At 55.8% G+C, this 25,838-nt stretch overlaps 1 protein-coding gene across 1 annotated transcript in view; it reads left to right on the top strand.

Annotated features, from left to right (window-relative positions):
• Positions 1-25,838, top strand: part of LTBP2 (latent transforming growth factor beta binding protein 2) — a 95,093-nt gene that overhangs the window by 61,008 nt on the left and 8,247 nt on the right. The window contains exons 10-27 of the mRNA XM_036312989.1: positions 20-142; positions 3,133-3,297; positions 3,544-3,759; positions 4,839-4,858; positions 6,158-6,197; positions 6,909-7,022; positions 9,151-9,279; positions 11,885-12,013; positions 14,528-14,647; positions 20,402-20,521; positions 21,594-21,716; positions 21,936-22,061; positions 22,495-22,620; positions 23,411-23,533; positions 23,631-23,753; positions 24,095-24,217; positions 24,905-25,036; positions 25,308-25,433. Of these exons, the coding sequence (XP_036168882.1) occupies positions 20-142; positions 3,133-3,297; positions 3,544-3,759; positions 4,839-4,858; positions 6,158-6,197; positions 6,909-7,022; positions 9,151-9,279; positions 11,885-12,013; positions 14,528-14,647; positions 20,402-20,521; positions 21,594-21,716; positions 21,936-22,061; positions 22,495-22,620; positions 23,411-23,533; positions 23,631-23,753; positions 24,095-24,217; positions 24,905-25,036; positions 25,308-25,433 (2,178 nt within the window). The remainder of the gene's footprint in view (positions 1-19; positions 143-3,132; positions 3,298-3,543; positions 3,760-4,838; positions 4,859-6,157; positions 6,198-6,908; positions 7,023-9,150; positions 9,280-11,884; positions 12,014-14,527; positions 14,648-20,401; positions 20,522-21,593; positions 21,717-21,935; positions 22,062-22,494; positions 22,621-23,410; positions 23,534-23,630; positions 23,754-24,094; positions 24,218-24,904; positions 25,037-25,307; positions 25,434-25,838) is intronic.

Raw genomic sequence — 25,838 nt, 5'->3', positions numbered from 1 at the left:
ATCTCCTCCAACCCTGCAGATATCAACGAGTGCCTGACCCTGGGCCTGTGCAGGGACTCGGAGTGCGTGAACACCAGGGGCAGCTACCTGTGCACCTGCAAGCCCGGCCTCATGCTGGATCCCTCGAGGAGCCGCTGCGTGTGTGAGTGCGGGTGGGGAATGGGGGCGGGGACACTGGGCGGCAAGATGGGACCCCTGGGGTTCACAGGCCAGGCCCAGAGCAGAAGTTCCCCCCAGGCCCCTTCCCACGGTCCAGCGGCTGCTACCCAACCTGGAATTGGGCCCAGCATACAAAACGGGTCCGTCCCCTCCTGCGGGACCGACAGCTGCTACTTCACTTCGGCTTTAGGCATTTCTTGGGACTTTGCAGTTCGGGATTTTCTACTCCCCTTCCGTCTTTGGCCTCATTTACTTTGGGGGATGTATGTTGCCTCTGTTCTAACATCTGGCTGAGCAGAGGCTGCCTCTTCGGCGCCTGAGCTTAGCAGCAGACCTTTCAGAGGGGCCTGTCTGCAGCATGAATGCCCCTGCTGCCAGCCCCAGGCCTTTCCACAGCCCTGTGGTCCCCTTGGTTCCGCATGTGTCTCTGCATCTGTGAACACGTATGTGTCACGAGTCCTATTGGCATCGTGTCCGTGCGTGCGTGCGTGTGCACCCGGGCAGCTGTTTCCAGTGACCTCTGTGGTTTCCAGCGGGGCGAGGCCCAGGCTGACAATCCCTCTCAGATGGCAGAGCTGACGCCACGGTCGGGACGGGGCTTTCCTGGGGCAGGGAGGCCTGACCAGAGCTGAGTTAAACCAGTACTGACTGGCCTCTGCCAAGTGACAGCCCGGGTCAGGTCGGCCACCCGGCTCAGCAGAGCTCCCTGTGGCTGGCTAAGCCCTCAGTCTGCAAGCGGCCAGGCACTAGGTTGGAGGAGACCACAGAATGAACACGACTCCAGCGCCACCCAGAGGGAGCGCCCGTGTGAAGGGAGTTACTCAGCTCACTGTGTGTGTCTCCACAGGGAGAGGAGACAGTCAAAGCCTTGAGAGGGGACACCCAGGGAGTGAGGGGCCCGGGGTGGGGAGGATATGTCAGGCCACTCTCAGAAGACCTCATGGTGACAGAGACAGGCAACCAAGGCCTTGAGGAGATACAGTTCTTCTCCTCCCCACCCCATCCCACCCGCACTTTTATTAGGCAGGTGCATGTAATGTCGGAGGTGACATATTCGTGCCAAAAGAGAGAGCCTTCATGCAGGGAGCAGAGATGGCCCTTGAGTGTTCTCCCTCTCCCCCCTTAGTGTTACCCCATCCAGCCTCCTCTGATGACCCATATCCATGAAGTGGGGCAGGGGGAGGCACTAAGTTTCTCTTCCCGTCATTTCTGCGCTTTGCCCTCATTCCTGGCACCTGACCAGGGCTAGTAGAACAGCTACAAGCGCCCTCTGGGCAGCCTCCTGATGTTGCCAGCTGTGTCACCTCGAAGGGACCAAGCCCTTCCCTACGGTAGCCCCAGGGAAGTGGCTGCTGGAGGCAGAGACTGAACCTGGAGACCATGGCTCATGAGCGGGCTAATAACTGACATGTGTACAGACCCCAACTCAAACCACTGTGAGCAAAAATAATTCATTGGGCCACACAACTAGGGGGTCCCGAGGTAGGGGTGCCTCAGGCCTGGCTGGATCCAGGCACCCGCAGTGTCATTAGGATGGCTCTTGCTCTCTTCCTTCGGTGTTGGTTTCTTATTCCTTCAAAGGTACCCACCAGACACTCTAGGTCTATAACCTCCCACCCGTGAAACTCAACAACAACAAATAGGAACATAAAAAGCATCTCTTTTCTAATAATCCAGGAAAAGTCCCAAAGCTAATTAACATCATAGGCCTACTTATCAAGTGCCCATCCCTGATTCAATCACTGTGAGAGGGATATGGACTGTACTCCTTCATCCAGGAAGTGGGGACCAAGACTGAGGGAATAAAGGGTGGGTCCCCCAGGAAAACCAGGATGCTCTTACCAGAGTATGAGGGACAGGCAGAAATACACGCATCCACCACCTATTGCCCTTAGTATGAAGGAGATAAGACCCAGGAGGTCATGTAACTCACGGTGGGGCAGGGAGTTGAACTTGGGCTGCAGAGTCCTGACCAGGACTCCCAGAATCATCAATTCCTCAACTTTGAGTGTTGCCCTCTTCACCCCACCCTTTCCCCTCACCTGTCCCTCTGAAGATTTCAGTGTCTTCCAATGAGGCGTGACTCCTCATCTTCCTTTGAGGTAATTTATAAGAGAATAATCTATAATATTTACCATGAAAGTATAATCAAGGAGCCTGGCCAGTGTGGCTCAGTGGTTGGGTATCAACCTATGAACCAGGAGGTCATGGTTTGATTGTCGGTCAGGGCACATGCCTGGATTATGGGCTCGATCCCTGGTGAGGGGTGTGCAGGAGGCGGCTGATCAATGATTCTCTCTGATCATTGATGTTTCTCTCTCTCTCCCTCTCCCTTCCTCTCTGAAGTCAATAATATATATATATATATATATATATATATATATATATATATATATATTTTTTTTTTTTTTTTTTTTTAAAGTACAAGCAAGGGAACAATGGTAGTGGCATTGTTATTATTGAAACCCAGCCTAGCTCACCCTCACTGTGGCCCACCGGATTGATTCATGGATCTAACCACCCATCAATCCATCAGACGCTGTGCAGGGTGCCTGATTCCAAAAATGACAATGTCCTTGCCTTGAAAGCTCCCCATCAGGCCTTTGGTCCTTACCTCCTCTCATCTCCCCAAGGAGACTGTGGCCCTCAGAGCACACTGCTCCCCACCCAACCCCAGGCCATGTTGGGCTTTGGTGAACACTTGTAACTCAGCACTTGTAAACAGGTTCTCCATGTGGGCAGGAGTCAGGGTCCCCTCCAACAGGTAACATGAGGAGGTGCTGAAGCATTCCACTACAGCTATTCTTCCTAACATTCTTGTGAGCATTTTTAGGGCCCCAAACTCCCAGACTGTGACGCAGGCCAGGCCGATCCGAGGGCACGACCAGCCACTCCTCCATCCTCTGCCCTCTTGCCTCTGCTTTCCCCTCCCCCTGGCCACCGGCCCATCCCCACCTGCTATGTCTGTTTCAGCGGACAAGGCTGTCTCCATGCAGCAGGGGCTGTGCTACCGGTCCCTGGGGCCAGGCACCTGCACCCTGCCTCTGACCCAGAGGATCACCAAGCAGATATGCTGCTGCAGCCGAGTGGGCAAAGCATGGGGCAGCAAGTGTGAGAAATGCCCCCTGCCTGGCACAGGTAACCCTCTGTCCCCGCCTCTCAAGCTTCCTATAAGCAGTCGCCATTTTCCCCCACCTGAACCTAAATTTAAGCCAGAAGACCCTAGTCTTCCCTCCTGCTCAACTCCTTAACCAACATGGGGCCCCTCCCTCCTTGCTGCCGCAGTGGCCTTATCTCCCCAAGGGAGGGGAGGGAGGAAAGGGAGGGCTCTGGGTCCCTGCAGGAACAGCATCTTCAGTGAGTCTCTGACCATTGACCTTGTAGAGGCCTTCAGGGAGATCTGCCCCGCCGGCCATGGCTACACCTACTCGAGCTCAGACATTCGCCTGACCATGAGGAAAGCCGAGGAGGAGGAACTGGCCAGGCCCTCGAGGGAGCAAGAGCAGAAGACCAGTGGGACCCTGTCCAGACCAGCGGAGAGGCAGCCACTCCGGGCGGCCACCAGCACCTGGCTGGAGGCCGGGACCATTCCTGACAAGGGTATCTGGGTTGGGGGAGATGTGTGGGGGGTTCCCCTTCCCCTTGGATTGCAGCACCTCAAAGAGCCACTAGGAGATTATCCTGGGTGCCTGGCATCCATCTCTGGAGTCTTAGGAAAGGGACTTTGGAGCAGCAGCACCCAGCGCTGGGACCCTGCTCTCCTGGCCTGGCATGAGGCCTCACCCACTTCCTCTCCCCTGTGGGCTCAAGAGGTGCCCACATCCCAGGGAGTTGCTGGTAGGGGTGGGAGAGGTCCACAGCAACCTCCACCCCAGCTCCTCAGTCTTCCCATCCCCTGCCCCTGGCCATGCAGCTTCTGAGGCTGGTGCTGGCTTCTAGGCCTGAAGAGCTGGCGGGTGGATCCTGGGGAGTCTGGGTGCTCTCGATCCCCAACCCTCGCCTCAGAGTCAGAGCACGAACTCCAGCTCAACTGCCTTGGGCCCAGGAGGCAAGGGGCTGGGAGGAGACTGAGCTTGAGGCACCCCTGGCAGGTGCCCTGGGAAACCAGGCAGAAGGCATGCCCAAGTTACTGGTAACACAGAGTGCAGGAGGCCAAGGTCATAGTAGGACCAGGAGAACTATGTGATGGCCAAAATTCCTCCAGGAGAGAGGGGAGTCAGGACAGAGCCCTATTCATCATGGGAACTGGACCCTGACTAAGGGAGGAGCAACTCCTCTCCTCCTAGAACTGTTCCCCTGGTGAGGGGGAGGGGCAGAGTGACCTGGTGTGACTGGCAGGCTTGGGAGGCAGGAGGGTTACAGCTAGGACCACAGGGTGGACTGGCCCAGGTGGGGTGGGACTCCCATCACAGGAGGCCTTGGAGGAAACTAGGAGGCTTCCTCTCACCAAGTGACACACCTTGTAGACCCTCCAGATCTGGGATTCTGGGGTCTGTGGTGGCCAGTCCCAGTGGGGCGGGAGGGGCAGAGGCAGGCATAAGAGTCTGAGCTCTCTCCACTGCTGACCTCTGGGGACAAGGTCAGGAGGTCACAGGTGGAACCAGCCCTGGCCGTGGGTGGAGGGGAGAAGGCGGCCAGATCACCCTCCCTGAGCTCATGTTCTCACCTTTCCTTCCCAGGTGACTCTCAGGCTGGCCAGGTGAGTGGGTCCTCTCACCAGGGAATTGGGCAAGTGTGGCAGAGGGGGACCTGGTAGCCGCCAAGGCCATGGGGCAGGGTCCTATGGGGGAGGAAAGGGAGAAGGACGGAGTATATGTAGGATTTTACTTGGAGAGAGGCTGGAGTGGAGGGTGGATCCGAGGACCCAGTTTTTTCCTAATGGAAGTAATAACAGTTACTGTTTATCAAGTAGCTTCGATGCTTTTTCACTTGGGCTGGTCTGGGGCCCCCTTCAGAAAGGAAGTAGGCACGTGTCCTGTTAGTTCTGGCTGTCACTCGAGCAGATGAGGTCTAGAACTGGTTCTAGATGAATTTCAGATTTGGCATTTTTCTGAGCTTGATTTGCTTAAACCTCAAGGTCTCCTCTGTGAGTGGTTCGTGGGGAAGTAGAGGCAGAGCTGTGGATAGCCTCAAACCACTTCACTGAGAAACGGGGATCCCAGCCCCTTCCCTGAGCCCAGCAGTCCCCTGTAAGAACTGAGCGTCCTCCTAAAAAACCATTCCAGAAGAATGAATCTACTTCTTCCCTCACCAGCCTGCCAATCCCTCCCCTGTCCCCTGCCCCTCCAACCTGCATACCTGACTTCCCCAAATACTTTTTACTTATTTTTAAAAAAACACTTTTATTGATTTCAGAGAGGAAGGGAGAGATAGAAACATCAGTGATGAGAGAGAATCATTGATCCTGACTGGGAATGGATCCGTGACCTCCTGGTTCACAGGTCGATGCTCAACCACTGACACAAACACTTTTTCTAATGAGCTTCTTCTCTCTCTGCAGAACCACATGCTGTCTTCCCAGACCAAAGCTCCACTTCCAAGACCTCACAGTCCCGAGCCATGGTCCTCTGTCCCCCTCTGCCATCTCTCCTCCCGGTTCCCCATGGCTTATCTACCTCTGCCTGTGGGCTGTGGGGAGGGACAGCAGGTGTGGCTGGGATCCCGCTTCGCCACACTGGCCCTGTGACACTGGGTAGGCTAGTTAACCCCTGGAGCTTCTGCTCCTGTCTCTGAGATCACAGCATGGATATGATACTTGCTGAGATGACACGGAGCTGGCACATGACATACATTGAATCATTACAACCTACTATGATAGGAGAGTTGAGATTAATAAGGTGTGGATATAAAGTGCCTAGCAAAATGCCCAGCAGGTAGTAAGAACTTAATACCAGGAATGAAGGAAAAGTGAGTGAGTTAGATGGGAAGCCTGGGAGAAGGGAGTGAGTCATGGGGGTGACAGCCGAACCAAGAGAAACATTCTCTTATTTCCGTGCAGGTCACAACCAGTGTTACCCAAGTCCCTGCCTGGGTCCCAGGTGAGTCCCTCCTCCTGTTGGCGCCCAGCTCACAGAGAAGGGAGGGAAGGAGAGACCTTCATCCAGTAGTGGAGTTAGTACATGTGAGCTGATACATGGGCTCAAATCAGATGGGGTCCTGGATGACAATGTGACATGTGAGTGCTTTCCGGAGATCCATGCATCTAAGGAGCCGGGGTTGGGGACAGGGCACTGTTCCGAGGTCAGAAAGCTGGCCCCCCGCTTCCTCACTATAAAACGGACGCGAACGCCTGCCCTGCTGCCTCCCAAGGCCGACGAGATGTGGATGTTCCCGGCAGAGCTCTGTGAACTGTAAAGCGCATTGCAAACAGGAGAAGAACGCTGGCGTGCGAACCAGGAGACCGGCTTTGGCTCTGTGTCCAGGAAGCCAGGTGGCCCTGGACAAGGGGCCCTTTCTGCAAGCTCAGTCTCCTCGCCTGCGAAATGGAGCGTGAGACTGGACGGGCTCTAAGACCCGATGAGCTCTCAGATTCTCTGACTCTATTTGGGGCCCAGTCAGGCCTCAGGAGGCTAGGAGGCTAGGAGGTGAGGGGTGACCCGCCCTAGGCTCCACCCCTTGCTCTTGGAGTTGGCACAGCAGAGAGGAGTGAGGGCTACTGCCAGTAGCCTGGAGGGAGCACTGTCCCAGGTGGAAGGCGTCTGGCCAAGGGGCTGTGCCCACCTGCTCCCCCTCTCCCCTGCCCCCTACAGGAGATGCCACAGGAAGGCCAACGCCACCACTGCCTGGACAGGGGAGTCTAGAGACCCGGGAAGAAGAGCAAGTGACCACCCCCACCGACGTGCTGGTGACCCTGGGCCCCCCAGGTACCTGCAGCCGGCCCTGCGAGGTGTGGGTGTGACTGCCCAGAGCCGACTCAGGGCCTCTCCACCAAATGAACCCACAATCTGCAGCCACGCCCCCCAAGCTCAGCCCCGCTCATCTCACAGGACCACAGGGGCCCTAGTGGGCACAGGAGCCCCGCCTGGCGTCTGGTGCACGGGTCCACCCGGGAAGGGGGAAGAGAAGGGACATCTTGGGGGAGGGTCTCGCTCAGAGCCCTTCCGGGAAAACCCTGGGGCCCCTGGAGGATGGGGAGCCTCCGGAAGCTGGGCTCTTCCAGGCTGTTGACTCTGAGTCATCTGAGTGTCCTGGCAGAGGGCAGCCTCCGGCCCATGGGAGGGGCGGCTTTCGGGAAGGTCGGGTTCTCAAGGTTGTTTAACTGCCGGGGAGCCTGTGTCCCCCCTCCACCTCTACAATGGTGAGGGGGTGCGGGGCGGGGAGATTCCTGGCAAATCCACCTCGCTCTGGAATGTGCCCTCCTCAAGGCTCTTTGTTTGGGGACTTGGCTCAAGAGAAGCAAGGCCAGTGTTACCTGCTGCTCCCAGCACACGTGTGAGCTCACGTGTGCTCTCGTGTGTGCCCTCACACGTGCCCAGGTTTGCTGAGCTCTTAACCTCGCAGACTGAGGCCACCTTGGCGGAGACAGGTCTTTCTGGATTTCCCCTGGCAACGGGAGAGACCCCGCAGCCTGGTGGAACAGTCCAGAAAATGTGGGGTGGAGTCGGGGTTTGTCTTCCTGGGCTGGAACCAGGGCGCCCCATGGCCCCTCCCAGGCCCTCTCCCCTCTGGGCTCAGTGCTGCTCCTCGTCCCCCCTCCACCCAACAGCAAGATGAGCTGGGAGAAGGGGCTCAGCTCGAGAGTCTCTGACAAAGACAATGGGCCTGGAGGCAGAGGGGAGGGGCAGGAGGGGCCAGGCCAGGCTCAGCCGCAGCTCTAAGGGGGACAGGAGCCCCCAACCACCACCAAAGCCTTGTGCCTGATTCCCCATCTTCCCTGTCACCCCCCAACCTCACCCCTCAGGGAGGACATTTAGAATCTGGCCGGGGGTCCCCATGAGTCCCGAGGCTGACACTTGATGCCAGGCGAGCGGCAGGGTAGCCTGGCAAACAGGCCAGTGTGAATGTTCAGTTCAGTCCAGTTCAGCAAATGCTGTGAAGCCCCGCTGCACCGTCACAGGCCACGTCCCAGCCCATGCCCTGGGCCGGGCAGGGAGCCCAGGGTGTAGGGGCTTCCCGCGAAGACATCCGGGCGGACACAGAGGCTGAAAGCATCCTTCGTCCCGTCAGTGCTTTGTCCATTCAGCATGTGCTGAGTGCCCGGCACTTTTCTAGTATTGAGGACACAGGTCAAAAAAGCCGGGGTCTCTGTCCTCGACGCAGCCTCGGCCCTGAGTCCTGGTGCGTCTCCAAACTGTTGCTGAATTCAGCACCTGTCTCCTCACTTTCCACCCCATCACACATCCCCAGGCGGTCCTTGTTTACATGGTTCCAGCGGGTTTCCAAGGGCCCCTGTGCCTCCCTTCCTGTGCTGCTGAGCAAGGTGGCATGGCAGGATGAGTGGTGTTTCTGAGACGGCTCGGATCACACCCCACCTTGCAGGACCCCTTGCTTACGTGTCTCAAGGTGGCATTCAAGGCCCCACCCCGCGTTCCCTGGCAGTTCTTCCCAGCACCCTGCTCACCAGATCTGTCTGTCAGCCTGTCTGTCTGTCTAGGGGACACTGGGAAGGACTTGCCAGGGAAGGGAACCTCTGGGCACTGTTGTGAGAGCCGGGCCTGTATTCAGGGTAAGGTTAGGCTGGAGACCTCAGCGGGGCTGGCCCTGCGGGGACTCAGGACATGGGCCATTGGCATCTGCTTGATCTTGGTCGGAGCAATGCACTGAGAGCTCCGTCCTGGTGGGGCTCAGGGCCCTGGGAGCAGGTGCGGGGAGGGGGAGGGGCAGCTTATACAGGCCATGTGGATGTGGGAGGGCCCAGCTAAGGGTGAGATGAGGTTTCTGTGGGTCCTTTGAGGCCAAGGTACCCTGACCCCACACTCTTCCCACTCTGCTCCACTGCCATGGCCCCGCCCCTGTGCCCCCATAACTTCAGCTTTGCTCTGTCTACCACAGATATTGACAGATGTGCCGCTGGAGCCACCAACATCTGTGGCCCCGGGACCTGTGTGAACCTCCCGAATGGATACAGATGCGTCTGCAGCCCCGGCTACCAGCTGCACCCCAGCCAGACCCACTGCACAGGTATTCACATGGGAGTCCGGGCTCACTCAGCGTCTGGGTGGATAGGAGCAGGGCTGCTAGGGGGTAGAGTCAGCCGTCCAGGCAGCAGAAGGCCCAAGCAGTGCTGTGTAGTTGGTGGGTTGAGGAGGAGCATAGACCCTGTGGACAAAGCTGACCTTAACCTTGGGGAGACCAATCTCTGGGAGCAGCAGCTGATGAGTCTCCAGAACTCCAGGAGTGTGGGAAGCCACCCCAGGGCCCCCAGACAGGTGCCCGGAGCCCTCAGCTCTGCATTCAGCTCACCCCTCAAACTGGCCATCTGGCTGCCTGCAGGGTGGACCAAGGTCTGTCTTCGTAAATGTCTCCACCAAGGCCCTCCCTGGTAGAGAGGTTTGGGGGCTAAGACAAAGCATCAAGTGTTGGCCTGACCGCCCCCTAATCTAATCTAATAAAAGAGAAACATGGTAATTGGCGTACAACCGCTACCCTTCCCGTTGGCTAATCAGGGAGATATGCAAATTAACTGCCAGCCAAGATGGCGGCCCGCAGCCAGGCAGCTTGAAACTAACATGAGGCTTGCTTGCTTCAGTGACGGAGGAAACCAACGTTCCCCGCCTGCCTTGCCGGCCTCTGAGCCTGCAGTATGAAACATTTTAACAAACTGGGATCTCAGAGCTGGAGTCAGAGCTGGAGTTATACATTGTTTCGATTACCTACTTTCAGCAGCGGAGGCCTAAGAGCTGGAGCCTCAGAGCTAAAGCTGGCCCAGAATTAAAAAAAAGAAAAAGAAAAAAAGGAGCAGTTGGGAGCTTCAGTCACCCACAGCCTGAAAACAGCCCTCAGCCCCTCACCCAGACTGGCCAGGCACCCCAGTGGGGACCCCCACCCTGAATGGTGTGTGACCAGCTGCAAACGGCCATCATCCCCTCACCCAGGCTGGCCAGGCACCCCAGTGGGGACCCCCACCCTGATCCAGGACACCCTTCAGGGCAAACCAGCCGGCACCCACCCATGCACCAGTCCTCTACCCTATATAGTAAAAGGGTAATATGCCTCCCAGCACCGGGATCAGTGGAGCCGAGAGGCCTGCTGGCACCGGGATCAGCATGATAGGGGGCCGCGCCCAAACCCCCTGATCGCCCTGTGGCTCTGTGTGTGACAGGGTGCGGCGCCCGAACCCCCGCCCCCCCACGGGCCCTGCTCTGTGTGTGACGGGGTAGAGCCATAACCTCCCCATCGGCCCTGCCCTGAGTGAGAGTGGTGGCGTCCCAACCCCCTGATCGGCCCTGCTCTGTGGGTGATAGAGGGCGGCGCCCCAACCCCCTAATCCACCCTGCTCTGTATGTGATGGGGGCGGTGCCCCAACTCCCCTATCGGCCCTACTCTCTGAGTGACAGGGGGGAGCTCCTCAATCCCCTGATGGGCCTTGCTCTGTGCGTGACAGGGGGTGGCGCCGCAACCTCCCCATCGACCCTGCCTTGAGTGTGACAGGGGGCGGTGCCCCAACCCCCCAATCAGCCCTACCCTGAGCGTGACTGGGGGTGGCATCACAACCTCCCGATCTGCCCAGCTCTGTGCATGACAGGGGGCGGCGCCCCAACTCCGCAATCGGCCCTGCTCTGAGCCCGACCAGGGGCTGCACCTAGGGAATTGGGCCTGCCCTCTGCCACCCGGGAGCAGGCCTAAGCCAGCAGGGCGTTATCTCCCGAGGAGTCCCAGACTGCGAGAGGGCACAGGCCGGGCTGAGGGGACCCCCCCCCCCCCGAGTGCACAAATTTTTGTGCACCGGGCCTCTAGTATTATTATACAAAGGGGATCATCCACTGTGCCTTGAAGGAGAAAGGAAGTGATCACGGGGCCACTGGGGGAGGGAGCCATGGACAGGGAGGAGCCCTTGGTGCCTGAGTGGGCCCAATGGGCTGATTCATGGCTCCCAGCCTTAGAGATATTTCACCTCTCCAGCCTCCTCTGCTCCCTCACCCTCTCCTTGCCCCACAGCACCATCCCCTGTCCAGCCCTTTGCATGGGCAGGTTGCTGGCACATGCCCAAAGAAAGGCTCCCCTAGAAACACCAATCAGAAAGGACATATGCACCCCTATGTTCACAGCAGCACAATTTACCATAGCTAAGATTTGGAAACCACCCAAGTGCCCATCAGCAGATGAGTGGATTTAAAAACTGTGGTACATCTACACAGTGGAATACTATGCTGCTATAAAAAAGAAGGAAATTTTGCCATTTGCAACAGCATGGGTGGAACTGGAGAGCATTATGCTAAGCGAAATAAGCCAGTTGGAGAAAGATAACTATCACATGATCTCACTCATATGTGGGATATAATGATCAACATAATTTGATGAACAGAAATAGATCCAGAGACAAATGGTAGGGGAGGTGGGGGGGGGGGGTGTGGTTAGAGAGCAACCAAAGGACTTGTATGCATGCATATTAGCCTAACCAATGGACACAGGCACTGGGGCGGTGGGGGCTTGCGGGGGGGGTGGGGTGGCGAAGAATGGTTGAGGGGGTCAATCGGGGAAAAAGGAGACATATGTAAAACTTTAGACAATAAAATAAAAGCAAGAAAGGCTCCCCTGATCTCCCTCCCTTCCTCCCTCTGCTCAGATGACAATGAGTGTCTGAGGGACCCCTGCATGGGGAAAGGGCGCTGTGTCAACCATGTGGGCTCCTACTCCTGCCTCTGCTACCCTGGCTACAGACCGGCCTCCTCAGGGACCACGCGGGAATGCCAAGGTAAGTCCTTGCCCTTGGGATGGGCACAGGACCCCTCAGAGAGCTGAAGTGGGAGAGGATCCAGGCATCGTCAGCACTCAGCTCTGCGGTGTGGGAGTGCGGGGCTCAGGGAACCAAGACCAGGGCTTTGAGCGGGACCTGGGAGAAAGCCACTCCCTTGACACTGGACTTGAGAGGTCAGAATCTGAAAAGCAGCAGCATGCCCCAAGGCTCAGGGAGCTGTGGCTAAAGCCCAGAGTGTGGGGGTCCAGGGAGAGGAGGACTGACAGCCAGGACCCCACATTCTGAGCGACAAGGAGCTGCTTGCCTTGTGGTAAGGAGGGTGACCCATGAGGATGCCAAGTGAGGCCCCGGCAGACGGGGGTGAGACCGTGCCTCTGGGAGAGGCGCGTGGGCCCTCTGCAGCTGGAGCCTGCAAGGCTTTGAGCTCCCCAAGGAAGCCCTGCAGGGGTAACGGTGCCTCCAACACAGGCCCTTTAACATGCAGCAATCACACTGGGATACATACATACGTCTTCACAGAAGAGACCACAGAGAACATGAGGCAGCGCTTTCCAAGCCGGGACTTGAGATTCTTAACCCATTTGGGTTCTTCTCCTGGGGAATGGCACTGCCTTCTGGGGGCCCACATTGTGGTTCTGGCCCGGGCAGCCCAGCAGTCCCTCGAGGGCCCCTCCAGAAAGCTGTGTGTCCTCCCATTGCCAGGGACCCCTCGGGCTCTAACCCTCCAGGACCTGGTCCCCTCGCCGATTGTGGGGGGAAAGGGAGCAGAGGACACACCACTTCTTTAATCGGAGGCGGGGAGCCTTGTTTGCAGCATTCATTCAGCACTCAAGCTCAGAGCACCGATGTGCCAGGAGCCGTGTAAGCTCTGGGGACAGTGGGAAGAGTAAGACGTCAATGGTGGCCCCAGGGCATGAGGAAACAACTGGTTCTGTGTGGAAGAATGGGAAGGTTTCCCTCTGGGCGTGTTTGAGCTGGGGCAGAACCATCGCATGAGCACTCGCTACATGCTGGCACTGTCCTAAGCGCTTTATGAAGCTCATTATCCCAACCCCGTGCAAGAGAAATCCTTATACCCATTTTATAGTTTAGCAAACTGAGGCTCAGAGAGGTGGATTGAAACACCCAGGGACCTCACATCTAGTTGTGGCAGAGCTTTGCTTCCAACAACACCCTCCCTTACACACCAAGTGAAGGACTGGGGGGAGTGGAGGGCATTCCAGGGAAAGGGAACCGTTTCTGCAGGGAGCAGGGTAGTGGACAGGCCTGGCACGCTCTGGGAATAATGCCAAATCCAGTGAGACGGGGGTGCGGGGCATGGGGAGGAAGTGGCAGGGGCGGAGGCCAGTGGTGAAGTGTCATGAGTGCCAGGCTGAAGTGCTTGGACGCTGTCCCACAGGCTCTGAAGGCGAGGGTGGCGATTCGCTCAGCTGGCTTTCAGGGACGTGACCCAGGCAGCAGTGCTCCCAACAACTGGAGCTGGCGAGGGGAGAGGCTGGGGCAGGGGGCGTCTCTAGGCTTCACAGCCTTGGCAGGTGTTGTGGGCCAGAGGCACTGCTCTCAGCAGGCCCAGCCCTGGGTGCTGGCTGCGGCAGGGAATGGTGTCACCAGGACTGGCCCAGATAAGGGGTTCTGCTGAGTGCCAGCCTGGGTGTCCGGGATGTCTCTGCCAGGCCTGACAGCTGGGAGAGGAGGGAAAGAGCTCAGGGTCAGCTGTCTCCCAGTGGGGTCTGGCTGACACGTAACGAGGCCTTACCCAGGAGAACACTTCCCAATGTTACCAGTCTCAGAAAACAATATGTCATTATTGAAGTTATTTACTTTATGAATATTTCATTAATGTGCAATTTCTAGAATTTGAATAATATAAATATAATTGATTAATATAAATGATTTGACTATTAAATACTTAAAATAAGTGGGGTTTGGTGAAGATAGCAAAACTGAGGCCAGGCTGAGCAGTGGGGAACCTTGATAGAGGTTAAGCAAGGGAGTGGCATGACCAGGATTGGGCTTCTGAGCCATCCTGGGCACTAGTCTGCTTCGGGACAATGGAATAAACCTCACTGATAGCTCCTCAGCTGCCCAACATGCTGCCTCTCACTTGCTGCTTAATCCCTAACCTTTAAGGAGGCTGTAAGAATTCTAGGACCAGATCAATACAGGGGATGTATTGGGGTCAGGAGGGGGACTGTTGGCTTCCTCCGATCACGCCCTGTGGCCACCTGACCTCAAGGCCAGCCCTTGCATTGTGGTGAGAAGACAGCTATAGGGTCCCCAGGGACTCCAGAAGTCGCCTCCCTCGGAGAAAGGAACTTGAGAGTTTGCAGGGGCCTGCGCTAGGTCAGTCTCAGACCTGGCGTAGAAGCCCCCTGCCAATCATGGCACAGCAAGGATGCCTTCCCCTCCTGGGCCTCAGCATGGGTGTCCTTGTCCTTGGCCTCTGAAGGGAATGTCCCAAGACCCCCTGCAGGGCTGGCTCCAACTCAGGCCTTGTCCGTGTGTTTGCAGACATAGACGAGTGTGAGCAGCCAGAGGCGTGCCCTGGTGGGCGGTGCACCAACACGGAGGGCTCCTACCACTGCGAGTGTGGTCAGGGCTACATCATGGTGAGGAAGGGACACTGCCAAGGTAAGGAAGTGGGTGCCACCCCACCATCTCCTGTCCCTCCCCTGCACTGATTGCCCCAACTCCCCTTTCTGCTTGTCCCTGGTGGGATGGGGCCCCTTGATGCCAAGCCCACTCCTATGGACAGAGGCCTGTCTGGGAACTTTTGAGCTCTTGCATCCCCTCAGCAGTATTTTGGCATCCTGCCTGCCCCCTGAAGCAAGTTTATGTACATGGGACCCCGGAACATCCCCGTGTACCCCTGTGCCCCTCACCGTGAGTCATGGTACTCTCCTTGTGCAGAGAGAAGGAATCAATCTATCTGGGAGGCACCTGGGGCCTCAACCTTGGCCTTCTTGCTACAGCATGTAGGCTGTGAGCTCCTTGGAACTGGACCACATCCTCAACGACCCATGATAATTGTCTATGTGTTGGACACCCCAACGAATTTTAGTTGAAAGAATGAATGAGCCCCTATCCTTACTCCGTTTTTCAGGCCAAAAGGTGGCTGTGACATTGCCAACTGGCTTGAACCTGCCACTATTATGCCACCTCTTGGCAGCTCTGCCACTACCACCTCCCTGCCAGGCTTGGGTATCAAATGCCTGTAAGAGGCTTGGGTTATGTGTTTCTAAGACTGGCTGAGAAAGGAATACATGAGGGTAATTCAAGGTTCTCTCTGGAGAGAAATCTTACACCAGATCTGAGATTAGGCCCAGCCTCCTCCCAGCCTCCAGGCTTTTCCTGGCCAGGACTTGCCTGGATTCAGAGCGTCATGGAGGTGAGGGGTAAGTGTGTGTGCCTTGTGAAGGGCGAGCCCCGCTTCCCAATGCACAACTGTAGAAGTGAAGTCCAGAGTCCTAGAAGGCCCTAGCAAAGGTGGCTGAGGTTGTAGGACAGAAAACTGAGCGCTACACCCCCCGCCCCCCGGTATGTTACCTTCCACTCTCAATGCCTTCCTCTTGGTGCTCCCCCCTTTTAAAACTCAAGGCTGCACGATCAAAGCCAGCGCCCCTTGTTGTCATTAGCACGATGGAGACAGGCAGCCTGGCACCTCCCAGAGAATGGAGAGTGAAGGGAGTTGCATTTGATGGGTGCCTACCATGTGCCAGCTAGTATGCTAGGTATCTGTCAGATGGCCTCACTTAAGCCTCACATATGAATTTGACCTTAGACTTTATTAAAAAGAAAAGCAAAACTAAAGGAAATGAACCAAGCAAACACCTGGACATTAAAAAGATCAGATATATGTTAGCCAGTCCATGATAGGGGCACAGGGTCTGGTGGAGGCAGGCTTGGGTTTGGCTCTTGTCTCAATGTCTGAAAATTGAAACCATCATGGCCTCTCAGAGGCTCTAGTGAGGATGGAATAAGCCATACAAGGTGCACATGAGACCCTTGGTGAACACGGAGAAGTGTTACCGTCTGAGAGCCCCATTCCTTTTCACATCTAGCCGCCCCCCCGCCCCTCCCCCCGCCCCCGCGCCTGCCCCCATGTCCCAGATCACACCTCTGGGTTGTCCCCTCCCCTTCCGGAGGAAAGGTTCCAGACACACACCTCAGCTGGGAGGCCAGGCTGAGCTCCAGCCCAGGGCAGACACTGAAGCTGTTGAAAGAAAGACTGATGCAGCCTGCACACGTCTCCAGGTTTCCATCAGTAACCACAGACCCGGCCCTGCACCCCGGGAGCCCAGTCAATTTTCTCTCTTTCTTTCTTCTTTTTCCAACTAAGAAACCACTCTCTCTACCTAAACTCAAAGTCTCTGCTGGAAGGCCTGAGTGGTCTGGACAGCAGCCCATCCAAAGTCTCAATGGCACGTCTTCTGTACCAAGACTCTGTTCCCACGGAGAGGGGTTCCATTCCCCTGCAGACTGCCAGGGCTTTGCTCTCCCCCACCCACATCCAAGGTCACCTGAACCTCTAGTCCCTGAATAAGCACCTCCCACCCTGCTTTCTCTCAAGGAGCAGGGGTGGGCGCCCTTCCATTTCCTGGTGCAAAGGCTGGGTGGAGACGCTCTGGAATTCTCCCAGTGTGGACAGCAGGTTGGCAAGCTGGTCCCTGGAGTGACTGTTTCCATGGGTCTTCTGGGGTCTCTTCAGCAGGCTCATACCAAGAGGGTGTGAAGTTTTAGTCACATGGTCTCATTGTTTGATCCACAAACATTTGGGGAGTGCCAGCTATGTCCCAGCCATGGGCTAGGGATATAACAATAAGTAAGAATGATAGCTCCCACCCTCATGACCAGGGTGAAAACTACCAAAACATACCGTAATCTTAGATTAAAATTCAAACCCTAGCCCTGGCTGATGTGGCTCAGTGGTTGACAGTCGATCTATGAACCAGAAGATCACTGTTTGATTCCTGGTCAGGGCACATTGAGCCTGGTTTGTGGGCTCAATCCCCAGTAGGGGGCATGCAGGAGGCAGCCGATCAATGATTCTCTCTCATCATTGATGTTTATAGCTCTCTCTCTCCCTCTCCCTTCCTCTCTGAAATCAATAAAACATTTATTAAAAACAAAAATTCAAACCCTAGCCTAGGCAGAAAATCAGGCTCCACTCCAGGCACCAAAAGGTTAATGGAACAGCCTCAGTAAACCTGGTGACAATAGAGGCAGTGCCTTTAACAGGGACTGGTTAGATGTGGCCACCACTTCATGCAGAATCTTTATCTGGCTCCTTTTTTTAAAAAAAAATATATATATATATATTTTATTGATTTTTTACAGAGAGGGAGGGAGAGGGATAGAGAGCTAGAAACATCGATGACAGAGAAACATTGATCAGCTGCCTCCTTCACACTCCCTACTGGGTATGTGCCCACAACTAAAGTACATGCCCTTGACCGGAATTGAACCTGGGACCCTTGAGTCCACAGGCCAATGCTCTATCCACTGAGCCAAACCAGTTAGGGCATATCTGGCTCCTTTTGATTGGTCAGCTAATGGCTCCCATTTAGAAGAGGCCTTCCCTGGCTCAAGTGGAGACTAAGGGCTGCTTTGCTCTTCTGCCCTCCCTCTCCCACTTGCCAACAGACCTCTCAAGTGTGATCATCGCTGGCTGGGGCTCTGAGGAAGGAAGGCAGCCGTGGCCTTTCAGGATACACTAGGTTATGTTGCACTAACCAACAACTCCAATCTTAGCAACTTAGAGCACAGCAAACTTTTAAAAAAATGTTTATGAGTTCATTTGAGCCAAACTGATGACATATGCTGGGAGCAAGATCTCAAATGCTCCCAGAAGACAGCAAACTTTATACCAATGCCACATGTCCATCATGAGTCAGCTGGTTTCCTAGCTCTAGAACCAAGCTAAAGGAATAGCCAGTGTCTTAAATGTGGCCAGAAGATGTCATTATAGAACAGAAAGGGCGCTCTGCAGTGTTGCACACAATTAAATGCCTTGGTCCATAAATCACACACTTCGTGCACCGCCTCCGCAGATGTGCCCAAATAATTTGGGACAGGACAGACCTCAGGGGTTTTTGCCGCTGGCAAATCTAATCTCCTTCCTACACTGCCTGAAACCTGTAGGCGAGATCTGAAGACTTCATTTTTTTCTCAGTGTGGTCTTAGAGGAGGATCCTTGCCTCCCCTTGTTCTCCTTCTCTTCATCCCTGAAGTCTCGTCTTCCTGAAGCAAGGACCATTCCCAGTGGCTTGGCCCAGCCTCCTTCCAGTACCTTGGCCAAGGCCAGCAGGCTATGGTACTGGCTGCTGTCTCCTGGGTGGCCAAAGTGGTGGTCTTAGATCCTTCATTCCCTCCTTCTCTGCCTCATTCTCTCCATCTCTGTTTTTTTAGAAACCCTTAGAATAGTTTAGCTTGGTGTCACCACACACAACTAGAGCTCTTGGCTGCCCTCTTTCCAGAGGTGAGCCTTGTCTCAGTGTCCCCAAGATTACGTAGGAGTTCTCAGTATCTCCCTGCAGATGCCCACCTGACTAACCACCTGCCCTGTGAATGGAATGTCTTCCTCTTCTTCGGGACCCTCAGGATGAAATTTTGGTCTTGAGAGGGCCCTGAAGACAGAGGGCTTTGATGTGTCCGGTCTCCTACAGGCCACACAACTTCAGGAGACACTCGTTTTCACCCTCCACTGCAGTACCCAGGTCCTGTTCTATAATGACATCTGCCTTTAGTCCCTTGGCAGAAAGCCCATGTCTGACCCTTGGCCCTCCCTTCTGCATTTCCTCCATGGGGCTGAGGAGGTCTTCCTCCTGAGCAGTAGGGCCTCTGAATCTGCATAAGCAGGTAGACTTCCTCCAAGACAACGACAGTTACCCACTTAGGGAGAGTAAATCTCCATGTTTCCTCTGGAGCTCAGTCAACCTGTGTGTCAGGACCGGGAGCCTTGACACTGGGCTGGAGGAGTATAGTGTTTTCCTGCAGCCCCAACCCAGAGTTCTCTCCCTGTGCTAGGACCTTCCTAGCTCAGCCAGATCCCCTGGTGTCTTGGATATGGACTCCTGAGGGGAGTTGTCCTCCTTGTTGTCACTCTCCCTCCCACAGCTAGTGGTAACACAGCCTGCTGCTCTTCTCCCTCCTGGGTCCCCTCTTCCCCTGCTTGTCTGGTTGGTGCTCATACTCATCCTTTCTGGCTCAGCATGGGTGCTGGGAGCTCTACATGGTCCTTGGCTGGAAGAAGTCTTCTCTCCAGCATAGAAATCTTGCCAATATCCACCCTTAGCTCTGCATCAGCCTCAGGGCTGGTCTTGGTCACATTGAAGACTAGGGGTCCTCATTTTCTGGTACAGGAAGCCCATTTTGCCTTCATCACCTAGCTGGTGATCTATTCTGGGGCTTGCTGTGCCAAGCACATACAATCCCAGTAATTGTCACCACTTATAAAAAACAAAACAAACAAACAAAAAAAAAAAACACAGGAGTTCATCAAGGGAAATAAGAAGGCTGTTCCCAGCCTAAGGGCCCATCAGCAGATGAGTAGATTAAAAAACTGTGGTACATCTACACAATGGAATACCACGCTGCTATAAAAAAGAAAGAACTACCATTCGCAACAACATGGGTGGACCTGGAGAGCATTATGCTAAGCAAAATAAGCCAGCTGGAGAAAGATAAATATCAAATGATCTCACTCATTTGTGTACTATCGCGAACAACATAAACTGATGAACAAAAATAGATCCAGAGACATAGAAATATCGAACAGATCGTCAAAACTCAGAGGGAAGACAGGGGAGGTAGTGAGGGGTAAGAGATCACCCAAAGGACTTGTATGCATGCATATAAGCATAACCAATGGACACGGACAGTAGCAGGGTGAGGGCATGTGCTGGGGGGTGGGAGCAGCCAAGGAGAGGTCAATGGGGGGGAGGGGAGAAGGAGACATATGTAATACTTTAAACAATAAAGAATTTAAATTTTTTTTAAAAAAAGGCTGTTTCCAACAGCCCAGCTCACTAAACAGCCCCAACCCAGAGGTCTCTCCCTGTGCTAGAACCTTCCTAACTCGATCAGATCACCTGAGGCCCCGGATATGGACTCACCTTCCCACAGCTAGTGGCAACCACAGCCTCTGCACCCACCCAGGGGATCTCCCTTCCTAAAGCTCTTCCACCTCTCTCTTTGTCCAGGACAGTGGGTGGAAAGCGGATCTGGGAACACAGGACAACACTCACTTTTTCCTACTTTCCATCTGTACAGAAACTGACATTCTTTCCTCCCATCCAAGGGCAGGGTCAGGATTTGCTTCCTCCCAGACCTCCCCATGTGCTGTGGTTCCCAGGGATGACCAAGGGAGGGGCTGCTATTTTGCAGATATCGACGAATGCCGTCACCCTGGCACCTGCCCTGATGGGAGATGCGTCAACTCCCCCGGCTCCTACAGTTGCCTGGCCTGCGAGGAGGGCTACAGAGGCCTGAGCGGGAGCTGTGTAGGTGAGGGCTGCTTGCCAAGGTACTAAGAGGACTGTTTGGCCTGGGACCTCTGGTTGAGCCCACACACATGGAGAGAACGAGGTGGGCAGAGGGACACGGTTTGGAGGCTATTGTCCTTCGTGAGCCGGCTGGGTTCCCAGATGACGTTGGGCATGAGGTGGGTGTGCTTCAGTTACTGATGCTCTGCTCTCTGAATCAGCTAGGGCGGGGGCCACTTTGGCTCCTTGGTCATATCCGTTCGGGAGCTACAGCCCAAGGTCCCAGAAGCCTCTGAGGCTGGATCCTGGGTAGAGTGAAGTGCCAAGCATCTTAGGAAGAGGCTGACTCTGGTGGTGTGAGCTGGCATCCAGGCCCTGCTGTGGTTTCCTAGGAGGAGGGGTCTTCGGCTCCCCTGCATCCCAACAGCAGTATCTAGACAGCACCGCCCAACTGGACAGTGGGTGCTCTTCTCCCTGCAGAGGGGGCTGCGTGTCAGCTGTAGGAGGAATGCTCTTTTCCTTCCGCCCCTGCAGGAAGGAGGGCCGGGGGTGCAAAATGCCAGGAGGGACTGGGCTGTGAATAGTTGCTTTGAGGCTCTGGAGAGGGCAGACATTTCCCAGGCCCTTGACACTGCCCTTCAGCCACCCAGGCAGAGCTTGGCCTTTCTCTGCATGGCCCACTCACCTAGAGGAGCTGGTTGTGAGGCTGGGAACATGAGCTCATAGAATGTTGGCAGGTAGGAAGCCAGAGAGGGTCAGGACCACTGGAAGGTGAGTCCCGGGTCCTGGACACTTCACTCCGGGTGTCCTTGGAGGGGCCAAACCAGGGCTGAGGGACCTGCCCCCTTTTCTGGGACACATGCAGGGTTCTCAGTGTTACTAGTTAGAGATGAAGTGAGCTCTGTGTGAAGGGCATCCTGCCCTGCCTGGGTGAGTGGGGCCAGGAGCAGGAATGACCTCGTAGCCTTCGCAAGGTGGCCTCTGGATCCTCTGCATGGTGGTTCCTTGGTCTCATAATGGAGATCCTCTAAGCCTGACTAGGGACTGCCTGGAGGAGAGGAGGCCAGCTCGCTACCCTGGACTTCTCCCCACAGATGTGAACGAGTGTCTGACCCCCGGGGTCTGCGCCCATGGAAGGTGCTACAACCTGGACGGCTCCTTCAGATGCTCTTGTGAGCAGGGCTACGAGGTCACCTCAGATGAGAAGAGCTGCCAAGGTACAAAGATGCTGAAGCAGGCTCCCTCCACAGCTCACCAGCCCGCAGCTCCTTCCCTCTATACACACACTCCCAGTCCACCCTGGTCCTGCATCCCAACCATGCTACCCAACACATCGCGGCAAGTCCCGGCCTTTCCCCTGTCCCCACCCACCTGTCAGTCTGTATCCTGGCACGTCTGTCCTGCAGAGTCCCACCCAGCACTATGGCCTGTTTCAGATGTCAACGAGTGTGCCAGCCGGACCTCGTGCCCCACAGGCCTCTGCCTCAACACGGAGGGCTCCTTCGCCTGCTCAGCCTGCGAGAGTGGGTACTGGGTGAATGAAGAAGGCACTGCCTGTGAAGGTAACCCTGGGGAGGGGGTAGCAGAGAAGGACCGAGAATGTAATGTAGTCCCTCCTACCCCCCACCAAACACTCCATTTGTCCCCTAGCTTTGGGCTAATGCTGAGGGTCTCCAGGTTAGGCTAGAAGACCCTGTATATGGACTTGGCCCCAAGAGAGCTTCTACTGTCATAATCCTCAAGTTTAGAGGTAGGGACAGGAGGAAAGGGGAGTCCGAGACCAGAGGGAAGCTAATGGTAGAGTTGCCCAGGAGCATTCTGGGGAAGGGGTGCTGAGATTTCCCTAGAAGTCCACAGCCAGGGCTGCCCTTCCCCAGGGGCCTGGAGAGAGTCCTACACGCTCAGAGAGGGCGACCAGAGGCCTGGGAGGTTCCTGCCTGACCAGGTAGAGGGAGCCCTCCCCAACCCCCAGGTGACAGCTGCTGTCTGCCCCAGACCTAGACGAGTGCGCCTTCCCGGGAGTCTGCCCCTCAGGAGTCTGCACCAACACTGCCGGCTCCTTCTCCTGCAGGGACTGTGACCAGGGCTTCCGGCCCAGCCCCCAGGGCCACACCTGTGAAGGTAAGAGCCCCTGTGGCAGAGGAGGGAGACCAAGCCATCACCCTTAGAGAAAGGAGTAGCTGGGACACAGCAGGGGCTGTTCCCAGACTAGGGGCCCCTCTGTCCACCTCAGATGTCGACACCTGCAGATATGGGGCCGGGAGCTGGTGAGCCCTGGGTCACATGCTTCAGCACGCATCGGCATCACTGAGGTGGGGGTTGGGGGGCGGGCAGCTCCCCAGGCCTTGCCCCAGACCTGCCAAATTAACCTCTGATATGGAGTGGGGAGTGGGATCTGTGTTCTAACGAGCTCCCCAAGGGTTCCTCTTAAGGACGGGCACTGGAACTATATTTTGAAAAACACTGGCCTGTACCAGGGGGTCTGTAAGCCAACTTGAAGAATCTAGTTTCTGTTATCTTCTCAGGCTGTGTGTATCTGTTTCCTTGGTTTAGTTCTCATTTGTGTTCCTGTTGCTTCTCAGTAAAATCTGAGCCATAAGGGCCTTGGCAGGTGGCCCTCCTAGGCTGGGGTTGCTGAGAGAGGCCAAGTGTCCCCAAGGTGGGCACTGTATGGGCAGCTGGAGAAGCCCAGCCTGAGGCAGCGGAGCCTGCCGGGCTGGGGCAGAAGTGGAGAGAGCGTCAGTCATCCTCTGCCCAAAGGCTCTCCAAACTGGGCTGCTTTGTCAGAGGGTGATGCCTCCATGAGGCCAGGCTCCTCGGGCAGGTGGCAGGCCCCCTGGAACCCTCCCTATTGGTGTCTGTCCTTGGGAGGCGCTGCCATGGGCTTCCTTCCTCCCGTGTGACCCTGCAGATGTGGATGAGTGTGAAGACCTCCAGAGCAACTGCCAGGGAGGCGAGTGCAAGAACACGGCCGGCTCCTACCAGTGCCTCTGCCCCCCGGGCTTCCAGCTGGCCAATGGCACTGTGTGTGAGGGTGAGCGGCTCAGGTCTCCCCACGGAGACCGGGGGCGGTGAGTGTGTGGGGAGGTGGGAAGTCCCAGGGGATACCACTGCCTATCTTTTCCCTGCAGATGTGGACGAGTGCGTGGGAGAGTACTGCGCACCCCACGGCGAGTGCCTCAACAGCCACGGGTCCTTCTTCTGTCTCTGCGCCCCTGGCTTTGTTAGCGCAGAGGGAGGCACCCGCTGCCAGGGTGAGAAGCCAACTTGTCCTTGTCCACTTGTCAGCAGCAGGGGGCGCTACAGGCTAGAGTACGGAAATAAAATGCTCCTGGTCCCACCCAGGGAAGGGATGATGGGAGGGTGACCATAATGCACCCTCTGAACTCTTTGAGTGTCACCCTTCTCCCCTTGACAGAGCCCCAGTTCCAGGGCTCCTCCCCCCAGCCTGGCCTCTGGCTTCCAGCTCTGAACTCTTCCTCAAACCCTGAGCCCTTTCCTACCCTGAGCCACTCCCTGGCCCTCCTATGGGCTACGTGGGGCCCAGGGTCTAGGGAGGTATGGCTGGGTTGGCTGACAGATGTCCCTGTTATAGATGTGGACGAGTGTGCAGTCACAGACCGGTGTCTGGGAGGGCACTGTGTCAACACCGAGGGCTCCTTCGACTGTCTGTGTGAGACTGGCTTCCAGCCCTCCCCGGAGAGCGGGGAGTGTGTGGGTAAGGGTTTCAGGAGGGAATGAGCAGGCTCTGCCCCCATGTCTGCGCACCCTTCCCCTTCCTGCTGGTCCTCACCTCCCTGGGACCAGGAACTGCAGCTTCCTGGAAGCAGGCACTTTCTACACATGCATCACCGGATGGATGATGCATTTATTGAGCCTCTGCTGACTCGGGGACTGTGCGCAGATGACAGAATGAAGACAGTCATCACCCTTGTGCGAGCAGAGCACACAATCCAGTTTTTAAAGCCAAACTGATTCAATAGACATTTATTAAACACCTGCTAGGTTCAATGTCTTCTGCTAGGACAAATAGACAGTTACTGGCAATCTTGAAATTGAGCAAGGGAGACAGATATGAAGATAACTCGCTGTAATACACTTTGGTGAAGGTTTTATACACAGAGAAGTATAAAGTGCTCCACTATCAGCAGACGGGTGGGGGAAAGGAGGCTAAGAGCTCGGTGCTTTTCTAAATAGCGCAGAACTCTTTTAGATGTCCATCCCTGCTGGGTCAGGGGAAATGACCCTGAACTTGATGTTTGGGGGGGGGGGAGGACCTGATCACAGTAATTTGGAAGAGATCAGGGACCCCAGAGGTTGTGGGGCATGGCCTGGGGATGCTGGAAAGGTGGGGCCAGAGCAGTCACCTGGCCACTCCTGTCTCCTCTCATGGCTCTGGGGACAGATATTGACGAATGTGAGGACCACGGAGACCCGGTGTGTGGGGCCTGGCGGTGTGAGAATAACCCTGGCTCCTACCGCTGTGTCCTGGGCTGCCAGCCTGGCTTCCACCTGGCCCCCTCTGGAGACTGCATAGGTGAGTAGGGAGGGGGATCCGAGGCGGGAGGGCTGAAGCACCTAGTTCTCATTTTCCCCTGAGGACATTATTTCTGCAGCTGTTTGAAAGTTCGTATATTTTCCGTATAGCAGGGCTTGCACAAAAACTGAAGAGGAATGTTAGTTTTCTTGTCCTGTGTTTAGAAGTTACTTTTCACAGATCTTGGTGCTAATAGACCGAATAAGTAAGTATTCCCAACAAATAGAGTGCATAGAGCACACCCTCCACTCTAGTCTCCACTGTCCCGCAGACATAGACGAGTGTGCCAACGACACGGTGTGCGGGAGCCACGGCTTCTGTGACAACACGGAGGGCTCCTTCCGCTGCCTCTGTGACCAGGGCTTTGAGACCTCGTCCACCGGCTGGGACTGCGTGGGTGAGAAGCCTGGGGGCTAGCTAGGCTCTGGGCCAGGGAAGGGGAGGCTCTCGGGCCCTTTGTCCCATTTCCACAGATCTTGGCTGTCCTGCATAGAGGCCCTGGGCCCTCCTCCTGACATGGTCATGGTCATCTGACTCCATAATGGGTCCTCATAGAGTGGGCAAGGAAGGGAGATGTCAGCTATACCCCTGGGCCAGGCGGGTAGGGGACGCATGGCCACAGTCTGCCAGGGGGAGCAGGCACGTTCATGAAGGCGCCACCCTTCTCCAGAGACCTCGGGGTCTCAAGAGGCATGTCGGTCAGAGAATGTGCAGAGGGAGGAACCCTTCTTCTCTGTCCATTTAGTGACCCTGTCTGCCACCCCTCTCTCCCTCTTCCCATGCCCTCTGTTCATCTATTCCT

The sequence above is a fragment of the Myotis myotis genome, unplaced genomic scaffold, assembly GCF_014108235.1.
Source record: "Myotis myotis isolate mMyoMyo1 unplaced genomic scaffold, mMyoMyo1.p scaffold_m19_p_1, whole genome shotgun sequence".
NCBI lineage: Eukaryota > Metazoa > Chordata > Mammalia > Chiroptera > Vespertilionidae > Myotis > Myotis myotis.
This window is presented reverse-complemented; position numbering and strand designations above follow the sequence as displayed.